The 12,332-nt window shown below is 34.3% G+C and overlaps 1 protein-coding gene across 3 annotated transcripts in view; it reads left to right on the top strand.

Annotated features, from left to right (window-relative positions):
• LOC150107563 (uncharacterized) overlaps positions 1–12,332 on the top strand; it is a 215,624-nt gene that overhangs the window by 148,028 nt on the left and 55,264 nt on the right. For all 3 annotated transcript variants that reach the window (XM_090391956.1, XM_090391955.1, XM_090391957.1), the window contains one exon: positions 1,809–1,920. In XM_090391956.1, coding sequence (XP_090248082.1) covers positions 1,809–1,920 — 112 coding nt within the window. The remainder of the gene's footprint in view (positions 1–1,808; positions 1,921–12,332) is intronic.

Below are 12,332 nucleotides of genomic sequence, written 5' to 3'. Positions count from 1 at the left end.
TTTTAATAAGAATAATACGACTAGTTTCGGCTTATAACAGCCTCTCTCAGGTATTCTTAAAGGAAAAGAATAGTAATAAACATTGAAGTATCTAAACAAACTGGAAATTACAGGTAAAAATTGCCACACATAATTGATACATAAAAAACGTATTATTTCAAGTTGTTCTAACAGGCGTGCCATTGTTTATTGCAAGTGTGCGTGCAGGCTCACGTGAACGCCAATATTGAATAACTGCAGTATGGCTATCTGGGATGTTATAACTCAAATTGTTGTTTAAATGGACAGGGTTCAGCAGGATTTCCCTTGATTCTACAATTTTTCTCTCAAACTCATCATCACAGCGAAAGATATTTTCTGATCTATCCCAGCAAACAGAGTGACTTTGTTGATCATCATTAGGCTTATTTGAAAAAAGAACATGACTGGATAATGCAGTTGCATGAGATCTTTTGTAAGAGATGTCTCTCTTATGCTCTTCTATACGTTGTTCAATAGATTTGTTAGTTTGTCCAAAATAAGGGATATTGCAATCGCACCATAATTTATATACACCTGGATATTTTAGGTTGTGATGAGTAGGTTTTGGATGGCTGATTAGAGAACGGATTTTAGGAAGTGTGGTGAAGAACGTCCTGATATTATATTTTTTAAGGACTTTAGCTAATTTTTTAGAGACTGTGCTAATGTATGGAATGGAGATGCTACCTTTAAAATTAATAGTTTCTGTTGTCTGGATCCTCCGTCTAGGAGGATCCAGAAGAAATTTCTTAATCGTTTTTTTTAAAGTATCCATTTTGTTTAAAGATAATAAATAAAAAAAGAAATAAATCACCTCACTCTTATCTTTAAACAAAATGGATCCCAAACATATGGAAGGCATATATTCGACCTTCTTCACCAAGAACAACTATAAACAGGACTGTAGAAAATCCAGCATTGTAAATCAAAAATAAGAATCGTACTAAAAATAGGACACCAATTGTTTCTGAAAGAAAACCATCTAAAAGAATGTTTATTCTTGTCATTGTAAAAATAGAATTTAGCTTGATGTAAAAAAGTTATTTTATTTTATTTTATTTTTTTTTTTTTTTTCACCAGAGGTCACGCCAGTAGAATAACATGTGATCAAGTCATTGTTTCTTTAGCTTACAGTTAATAATGTAACTCAGCTTGTTCTGTATACTTATGTACGCTCCAGATGATGATCTTGATGTGAAGATCGAAACGTGGGGATAATAAAAAAGTTTTTTAACACGGTTGTGAATTCCATAAAAATTTTTAAAATGAATGCTGATCACTGTGTAACCCTAAAAGAAAGGATAACAATTTGAGTTATAACATCCCAGATAGCCATGCTGCAGTTATTCAATATTGGCGTTCACGTGAGCCTGCATGCACACTTACAATAAACAATGGCACACCTGTTAGAACAACTTGAAAAAATACGTTTTTTTATGTATCAATTATGTGTGGCAATTTTTACCTGTAATTTCCAGTTAGTTTAGATACTTCAATGTTTATTACTAATCTTTTCCTTTAAGAATACCTGAGGAAGGCTGTTATAAGCTGAAACTAGTCATATTATTCTTATTAAAATCTTTATAAGTTATCTCGGTTTTTAGTCATTAAATCTATGTTTTTAAAATATATATACATATAATATTGTGACTAGTATTGACTCGGCTTGTAGACATTTTAAAAATTAATAATTAAAAAAAAAAAAAAATATATATATATATATATATATATATATATATATATATATATATATATATATGATATACATTTATCCTTTATTTTTACAGGAAAGTGACTTCAGAATTATCAGAGGTGATGTTTTCAAGTACTAAGGAATGGCACAAAGAACAAGTTGAATTATCCATTACAAAACAAAAAATAGTTGAAGAAAGAGATCAGGTAAAATAATAAAAATCAGATTTTTTATATGCATTTGAGAAAAACAAAAGCAATCTAAATTTCTTGAGCCTAAGATAAAAGTAAAACGAACTTTCCACATATTCAACAAATTATCTAAGGTAAATTAATGAAATTAGAAAAATCTTTCTAATTTCAATGACAATCAAGGAAAAGAAGGAGTAGCCATGGTATTCAACACAAAATACGAGGCTAATCTTCTTGAATGGCAGCCAGTCTCAAGTAGAGTAATGTGGGCAAATATGAGAATGGGGAACTGGACAATGAGACTTATTTGTGCATATGGTCCCACAGAACCTTCTGAGGAATTTTTTGAGGCTTTAGAAAAAGCAACTGACACAATAAAAAAAGGAAAAGTTGGTCCTTGTTGAGGATCTAAATAGCAGAGTAGGAAATGATTGTGAGACATACAAAAATATTTTGGGAAAATTTGGAGAAAAGAGCAAAGCTAATAATGGCAAATATCTGTTGGATTTCTGCTCAGGACATGGACTAGTTATTACTAACACCATGTTCCAACATAAAAATGTGCACAAATTCACATGGAGAAAAGAGGCTAGGAATAAGAAAAGTCTCATTGACTATGTTATTGTTGATAGTGATGTTTTCTCCCTGGTGCAGGCACCAGAGTGTACAGAGGATTTGAAATTGGAAGCGATCACTATTTAGTCTTGAGCAGGATAAAATTGAATTTCATATTGAAAAGAATAACATCTAAGAAAGTTTTAAACCGAATAAAAGTTGAGCAGCTCTCAGATGTGAACTGTAGACTAAAATACACAAAGATTATTGAAGAAAAAATGAAAGAGTTTGAGAAGAGGAATCAAACCTTGAAGATTCAGTGGCAAACTCTGAAGAAAACATTGATTGAGTCTGCCAGAGAGGCATGTGGTGAGGTTGTCTGCAAGGATAAAAAAATCAGAACTCCCTGGTGGACACAGGAAGTTAAAGAGGCAGTAAAGGAAAAGAAGAAAGCATATCAAAAGTTCCTGTCAAATAAGCCAGCTTGTGCTCTTGGAGAATACAGAGACAAATACAAGAATGCTAAACACCGTGTAAAACTAGCTAAACAAAAGTCATGGGAGGACTTTGGCAAGAATATAGAAAATAAATATCAAGAAGGTGGCAAAATATTCTGGAGGTTGTTGAAGAAGCTTAGGAATGGAGGAAAAAGTGCTGTAAAAGGAGTTAGAGATGATAAAAAAAATAAGTAACATGAAAAAGGGAGAAAAAGATATCCTTGAAGTATGGAGTAATTACTTTGAAAAACTGCTAAATGAAACAAGCAGTGATGACAGCACAGTGGTAAAAAACACTGACCAAACATGCAGTCAGGAATACATATCCATACTTGAAGTAGAAAAAGCCATCAAAGGCTTGAAAGGCAGCAGGAGTAGATGATATTTGACCAGAAATGCTGAGGTGTGGTATAAGAGTCTTACAGCGGCTGCATTGCATAGTTCATAAAGCCTGGACAGAGGGACGAATTCCCGATGATTGGAATAGAGCTCTCATAGTACCCATATATACAAAGGGAAATAAAACTGAATCTGAGAATTACAGAGGTATTTCCCTACTGAGTGTTCCTGGCAAGATCTATGCAAGTATACTTGAGAAACGGTTGAGAAGAATTGTGGAAGAAAAGCTTGGTGAAGAACAAGCTGGATTCAGGCCAAATAGAGGCTGTCAGGATCAGATCTTCACTTTACGACAAATAGTCGAGAAAGCATGGGAATATAACGGAGATCTGTATTTAAGTTTTGTAGATTTGGAAAAGGCATATGACAAGGTGCCAAGAGAGAAGCTATTCAATATGCTACAGTTATATGCTGTCAATGGGGCATTATATCAAGCAATACTTAGTCTTTATTTGGGTTGTAAGTCAGCAGTTAGAATTGAAGGAAGTACAGGAAGATGGTTTAATGTTAAATCTGGTGTGAGACAAGGATGTACATTATCCCCTCTGTTATTCATTATCTATATGGATCACATTATGAAGGAAAGTGGTATTAAACATGATATCAAAATTGGAGATGTTAATGTCAGCTCTTTGCTTTATGCAGATGATGTTATATTTCTAAATAAATCTGCTACAAGTCTGCAAGATTCTCAGACTAAATTGAATAGTTGTTGTAATAAATATGGTATGAAGGTCAGCAATAAAAAGACAAAGACAATGAAAATAGGCAGAATCGTTGAAAATATCAACTGTGTTGTGAATGGAGAACCTGTGGAACAAGTGAGACATTTCAGCTACGTAGGCACGATTTTTACTGAAGATGGTAAATTAAATATAGAAATAGAAAACAGAATCAGCAAAGCTGGTATGGTAGGAAGTCAATTGAATAAATTCATATGGAATAAGAGAGAAATTAGTCGGAACACTAAATTAGCTGTATACAAGACAGTGTTCAAACCAGTTTTAACTTATGGATCTGAGAGCTGGTTCAGAAGTAAAACACTTGACCAAAGACTAGAGACTGCAGATGTGAGAGAGTCCTGAGAAAGATTATAGGCATGAACAGATGGCATCAATGGCAATATCATATTAAAAATGAGGATATTAGGAAAGAACTTCACATTGTCAACATCCAGGAATGCGTTAGCAGAGCTAATCTCAGGTAGTATGGTCACTTAAACAGAATGGGCGAAGAAATATTAGCAAAACAAGTGTTCTCTGCCAGGCTGGCAGCAAAACGAACCAGAGGAAGACCAAGATATAGGTGGATTGATACAGTACAAAGTGCCTTAGACGATAGAAATATAAGATCTGATAATGTTGGCATCTTGACAAGTAACAGACTGATTTGGAGGAAATTTGTAGATAGGAAGTTAGTAATGATGTAATTTTTTTCATGTAGTACTATCATATCCTGTACACCTCTTGAGGGTACATGGCAGGAATTTGATGATGATGAAAAATCTTTCAGATGTACACATAAGTTTCTGTGGTTTTTTGCATTTTCTGACTTCCTCTGATTTCAAATTCAGGAAATCAATAAAAAGGACATGCCAAGAGCTTAATAAATATGGAAATATGTCTTGCATTACACCTAAAAACGAATCTAAATATAGTTTTCATCTTAAAAATGCACAAAAAATATAAGTGAATAGTGTTGTGTTTAAAACCACTGGCATGCTAATAAATAGTCAGTTAAAATATTTCTATCCAGATTGCTACTGTTCTGTAAATATTAATTTTACAGCACAATTTTACTTAATTTGAATGAACTTCTTGGATTAAAGACATACAGTAAATTCTAGCTGTTTCAAAGCCCGAAGGGACTAAAAATTATCAGATTTAAATTAAATGAATTTGAATTACCTGTACATGAATGTTTCCTTAACCCTTTCACGACCATGGGACATGTGTCCTCACATAAAATCTTGATTGTGTACGTAAACCAAAATAATGTCAATATTTTTTTCCAGCAAATGCGTAATCTGGAACGTATTTTTGATAATTTTATTACTGGAAACCCTACGTTAGCGCCACCTGTCAAAAGAAAGTTTTGCAGCAAATCGTACATTCAGAGCGTGGCGTATTCAGAACTTTTCATAAGCGTTTCTGCATAGAATATTGTTTGTTATATGTTTATGGTGTAATATTTTCATTTGATGGTAAGTAAATAATAGTATTATTATTTACTTACCATCACAGGGATAACGGTACACCGTTATCCCTGTGATGGACGGACGTAAGGGGACACATTTTACAAGTAAATTACTTGTTGTTGTAATTGGTGTTTTTTTATTTATTTTACCCACTTTTGTATTTTGTCTTTTTATCATTACAGACATGTCAAGAAAAGGGTTTAAGCAGTTTGAACTGAAAGATAATGAAATTTTGCAGTGGTTAGTAGCAAAAAATAGCGACGATGAAGAACATATGAATTGTGGAGATATTTATATTGAAAGTTTTGATGGTATATCGTATGTAAAGTGGATGGACAACAAGTCGGTACATCTTTTGACAAACTTTATATCACCTATCCTTATGTCCACTGTAAAGCGGCGGAAGGCAGGATCTGCTGAAAAGATTGACGTAAAGTGCCCCGAAATTGTCATAAAGTACAACAAAAACATGGGCAGTGTTGACCTTATGGATCAGCACAAGGTGTGCTATGAATTGGATCATAAATCAAAGATAAAATACTACCTCCATATATTTTTTGATCTTCTGGATATAGCTGTCAATAATGACTATATCATTTACACAAAGTTTCATGAAAATAAACGTGCTGTGGGCCCTTTACTGTCCTGCCTCGAGTACAGACAATTCATGGCTCGATCTTTGATTGGCGATTTCTTTTCAAGGAAGAGGTCCATACCTATGATGGTGACAAGTACAAAACATATATTTCTGAAATGTTCCATGCCTTCACATCCCATAGCAAAAGCGAATACGTGTAAAAGATGTAAACTGTGCTAAAAGTAAAATTGAAAATAGCACTAATAACACTTGCACTACATGTAACGTTCACCTATTCTACGCAAACAACAGAAATTGCTTTGCTAAATACCATAACTAAAAGACTTTATTTGTTCATTTTTATTTATTTACGATTATAGTGTTTATCTTTTTTACATCCATTGTTGTTTTTGTTCATTTATGTACTGTTATGTTTAGTAAAATGTAATTGAACCCAATACATAAATGTTAGTAATTTTATTTTATTTGCAATCCTTTACGTCCATTGGGACACGTGTCCCATGAAATTCTATAAAACATACTATTTTTTCCTACATATTAATGATGTTTTATGTTAAATAGATACCTAATAAAGTCATTTTAATACCTAAAAACTTTGTATTACTTCATAAGTTCTTCTGGTCCTGAAAGGGTTAAAGCCCTGTTCACCTGGTTGCCCCATTTCCCACAATATCAGAAAAATTAGTAGAAGAATTGCATAAGTACCAGATCGACATAATAGATGATACGAAAACAAAAACAGGTGAGATCTTTCTAAGCAACAAATACAAGATGCTGTATTCAGGAAATAACACTCTGGGAAAAAAGGGAGTGACCATAGTATTCAACAATAAATATGAGGATGATCTTCTTGAATGGCAGGCAATATCAAGTAGAATGATGTGGGCTAATATCAGAATGGAGAACTGGACAACAAGACAAATTTGTGCTTAATGTCCCACATAAGGTTCTGCTAAGGAAGAAGTGAAAGAATTTTTTGAGGCATTAGAGAAGGCAGCTGACACAACAAAAAAAAAAGGAAAAGTTTGTCCTTGTGAGAGATCTAAACAGAGTGGGAAATGATTACCAGCCATATAAGAATGTTTTGGGAAAATTTGGAGAAAAGAACAGAGCTAATAATAATGGTAAGTACCTGCTAGATTTCTGCTCAGGACATGGACTAGTTATTACTAACACCATGTTCCAATATAAAAATGTGCACACAAATTCACATGCAGAGAAAATGCAAGGAATAAGAAGTCTCATTAATTGTGTTATTGTCAACAGTGATATTTTCCACTTGTTCAGTACAGAAGAGTATACAGAGGATTTCAGATAGGAAGTGATCACCATTTAGGTGATCATTTAGTGTCGAGCAGGATAAAATTGAACTTCATATCAAGAAGAGTGTGGGTGTGTAAGAAAGTTTAGAAACAAATCAAAGTTGAACAGCTATCATATGGGAAACTATAGACTGAAATACACAAACATTATTCAAGAAAAACTGAAAGAGTTTGAAAACAAGAACCAAACCTTGGAGATTCCTAGTTCCTAGCAAGTAAGTCACCTTGTGCTCTTAAGGAATACAGATAAACATGTAAGAAAGCAAAGCATTGTGTAAAATTAGCTAAACAAAAGTCATGGTTAAGCTTTGGTAAGAACATACAAAATAAATATCAGGAAGGTGATAAAATATTCTGAAAGCTATTGAAAAATCTCAGAAATGGAGGAAAAAAATACTGTAAAAGGAATTAGAGATGATAAAGGAGACATGAAAACTGAGAATAAAGAATCAAGCAATGACAGCATGGTGGTAGAAAACACTCAACAAGAATGCCATCTGGAATATATATCTGTACTTGAAGTAGAAAAAGCTATCACAAACCTAAAATGTAAAAAGCCAGCTGAAGTAGATAAAATTCAATCAGAAATGATAAAATATGGAGGTTTAAAAGTTTTACAGTGGCTATGCATAATTCTGAAAGCCTGGTCAGAGGATCAAGTTCCAGGTGATGGGTGTAGAGCACTCATAGTACCCATCTATATATATATATATATATATATATATAAAAAAACAGGAATAAAGCTGATTGTGAGAATTACAGAGGCGTTTCTCTACTGAGTGTCCCTGATAAGGTTTATGCAAGTATTCTTGAGAAATGGCTAAGAAAAATTATGCAGAAGCTTGTAGAAGAACACAAGCCAAACAATCTGTTTGGTTTGTGTTCAAGCCAAACAGATTGTCAGGATCAGATTTTCACTTTAAGACAAATAGTTGAGAAATCATGGGAATATAACATCTGTGTTTAAATTTTATAGATCTGGAAAAAGGCATATGACAAGTTGCCAAGAGGAAAGCTGTTCAAAATGTTCCATTTATATGGTGTAAATGGGACATTATATCAAGCAGTATGTAGTCTCTATTTGAATTTGTAAATCAGCAGTTAGAATTTGAAGAAGGTACAGGAAGATGGTTTCATGTTAAGTCAGGTGTGTGACAAGGACATCTCCACTGTTATTCATCATCTATATGGATGATGATTTGAAGGAAAGCAGTATTAAACCTGATATCAAAATTGGAGATGTTAATCTCAGTTCTTTACTTCATGGAGATGATGATATACTTTTAAATAAATCCAGGACAAGTTTACAGGATTCCCTGACCAAATTGAATAACTGCTGTAATAAATTTGGTGTGAAAACCAAGATGTAATTAGGTGGATTGATACAATAAAAATTGCCTTAGAAGACAGAAATATAAGATCTGATAATATTGGAATGTTGACAAATAACTGGCTGATCCGGAGAAAAATCATCAATAGGAAGTTTAACTTTTCGTGTAGTACAGTCATCCCTCGACTTATGTCTGGTTCCGTTCCGTCCGACCAGACGTAAGTCAACACTTTAAATCAACAGAGTTATAGGGGTTAGGGACTTAACCATAATAAGTATACTGTCATTTTAATTTTTAAACCTTATAAAACTGTACTATACATTACTGCTACTATAAAACACTGAGAATAATCACACCAAAATCTTCCTCCACAATCACATATCTTCACTACCTTTCCTTTGTGAAAGACTAGGTGGCTGCAGCTCTTCTGGTGTAACTTTTTTTTTTTATGAAAATGTGCTTTGCTTTGCTTATTTCTCTTCTTTTCATCATAAATTTATTTATAGCAAGCAAACGCATCATGTACCTTAGTTTCTACTAATAAGTAGTGTTCAACATTGGGTCCATATCTTCAGCCATTTTGAGAAAATTTCTAACTGCAGAGAACATTTTTGCAAGATCCTTCGCTGTAAATGATTTAACTACCTCTTCTTGTTTCTCTTTTTTCTCTTTTCTCGTTCTTCCTCTTCTACAACACATTGTTCCTCCAGTTCAACCAGTTCTTTGTTGGTCAACTCTTCAGGGACACTTTCTATGAGTTGAACTATGGCGTTATCATTCACTTCGAGATTCAGATTACTTTCTAGGCCCACTATTTCTTCAGTCAATTTAGAAAGGTCTTCATTTTTTTTTCAGAACTTCTGAAATCATGCATAAACCTTTTTAATGTCTTTTTCCATATGCCACTCATGCATTGAGAGGTCACTTCATCTCAAGCCACAGCAATATTTTTAATAGCATGATAAATATTGAATGCTTTCCAGAATTGCATGAGAGTCTGGTCATTTCCTTCAGTAGCAAAAATGGCTTGTGAAAAAGTTCTCCATAGATAATAAGCCTTAAGCACTGCAAGAACTCCCTGATCCATCGGTTTGGATCAATGAAGTAGTGTTTGAAGGGAGACACATGACTTATAGTCTAACCAAGTGCAAAATAAACTTCCAATAAATTTATTATGGAGACACATGACCTTGAACTTGGTGAAGATACAGATATAAGACGAATGACCTGGAGCATTATCAAGAATTAAAATTTTAAATTCTACATTTTCTTTCACACAATAGCTTTCCATTTCACTCGCATAACAGTTAAGGCATCCACAAACAATTTTTGAGTCCACTTCTACTTTTTATTGCTGTGATAATGAACTTGAAGAGTAGGCTTCCTGATGTTTTTGAAGTCTCGTGGATTCTCACCTGTGCCATATCACAAATGGTTTCAGTTTATTTCCAGCCACATTACCCCCTAACAGAATCATAATACGGTCTTTGAAACCAGGCAGAGATTTTAGCTTTTTGTGGATGAATGTCTGCTTGGGCATTTTTTTTCCAACACAAGGTATCATCCATATTAAATATTTGCTGTGGTAAATAATTTTATCCAATAATTTTTTCTAGGAAGCCTTCTCATCAGCACTTTCAGTTTCACCATATATTTTCACATTATGCACCGCAAAATGCTGCTTAGATCTCATGAACAAACTAAAGGTATGCACTTTTGGCTCAGGTCCTCTATCCATGATGCTAGTAGCTTTTCCATATCACCGATAGAACCTTTTCATTGCTTCATCACTATCGTCGATTTAATGGAAGCAGATCCTTTCACAGCCTCAACATTTTTATCTTTATTTTTCAAAATGGTTGCCACTATAGAATGGTACCATCCAAAGTCATGTGCAATCACATTGACGGGTTTACCAGCTTCATATTGCAGCATCGTTTCAAGACCTTTTTCTGTGATTCTTGACTAGGTTTTTTGATTGGGCGTGTAGGAGCCATGTTGCACAAAATATTTAATGATGAATACACAAATAACCTATTTCTCAAACACAAAATCAACAAAGGAACTATTGAAGACTTTTACAGACTGCCAAGGGAGTTGTTGCTGAATGCATTGTTGCTAAATAGAAACCTTTTTACTTTCTGTTCCCTTCCATCTTGTTTGAAAGTATAGTTGAAAAGGTTATTTATTCCCTTATGGGATCACGGACATATCTTCGAATGGACGTGGGTTGAGGGATGACTGTACTATCATAAGATTGTGTACAATCCGTGAGGATATATGTAAGGAAACTGATGATGATGATATCAGAAAAACAAATTGAAAAGTTCTTGAAAAAATTGGTATTTGTGAAAAATTGCTTCAAGTGTGATCTGGATATTTTCTGAAGTCAGTGTTTATTTACAGTGTAAATAAACAATGACTTGAGAAAATAATTAATTAATAAATAATGACTAAAGGGGTGCTTAAGGGTCAAAACTGTATAACTGGGAGGAGACCTCCACATAGCCTTAAAGGAATGCGGAGAACTGACCAGGGCTTCTGACCTAATGTCCAATCCTCACCTTCTCGTGGTGCACCCTGTTGGGTATCTACTTTGATACTGAACGAACGAGGATGGGCTGGCAATTTGGGATTTAGCCGACCAAATTGTATTCTTATTGGTTAAACCAAAATAAAAAATGATGGTACAACATGACAAAATTTCATGCCGGCTGGGGCGTCGCCCGGTTAAACAAGGCCCCGTTGTTGCCAGGGAACCAGGACGAACAGCGAAAAGTCAGCTACTGGAACAAATCTGAAAACAAACCCCAACTCAACATCACCAGAGTTAAAGATCGGTACTATCAACGTAAGAAGCCTGAATGGCAAAGAAATGGAGCTAGCTGAGGAGTTAGATAAGTACCAGATCGACATAATAGGGGTGACTGAAACAAAAAAGACCAAAACTGGTGAGATTTTTCTGAGCAATAAATACAAAATGTTATATTCAGGCAATGACAATCAAGGAAAAGAAGGAGTAGCCATAGTATTCAACACAAAATACGAGGCTAATCTTCTTGAATGGCAGTCAGTCTCGAGTAGAGTAATGTAGGTAAATATGAGAATGGGGAACTGGACAATGAGACATATTTGTGCCTATGGTCCCACAGAAGGTTCTACTAAGGTAGAAGTGGAGGAATTTTTTGAAGCTTTAGAAAAAGCAACTGACACAATGAAAAAGGAAAAGTTGGTCCTTGTTGGGGATCTAAATAGCAGAGTAGGAAATGATTGTGAGACATACAGAAAAATATTTTGAGAAAATTTGGAGAAAAGAGCAAAGCTAATAATAATGGCAAATATCTGTTGGATTTCTGCTCAGGACATGGACTGGTTATTACTAACACCATGTGCCAACATAAAAATGTGCACAAATTCACATGTAGAGAAGAGGCAAGGAATATGAAAAGTCTCATTGACTATGTTATTGTTGATAGTGATGTTTTCTCCCTGGTGCAGGACACCAGAGTGTACACAGGATTTGAAATT

The sequence above is a fragment of the Typopeltis vanoorti genome, chromosome 4 (assembly GCF_054136105.1).
Source record: "Typopeltis vanoorti isolate ZY-2024b chromosome 4, IOZ_Tvanoo_1.0, whole genome shotgun sequence".
NCBI lineage: Eukaryota > Metazoa > Arthropoda > Arachnida > Uropygi > Thelyphonidae > Typopeltis > Typopeltis vanoorti.
Note: the sequence above shows the minus strand (reverse complement) of the source record. Positions and strands in the feature narration are given on the sequence as shown.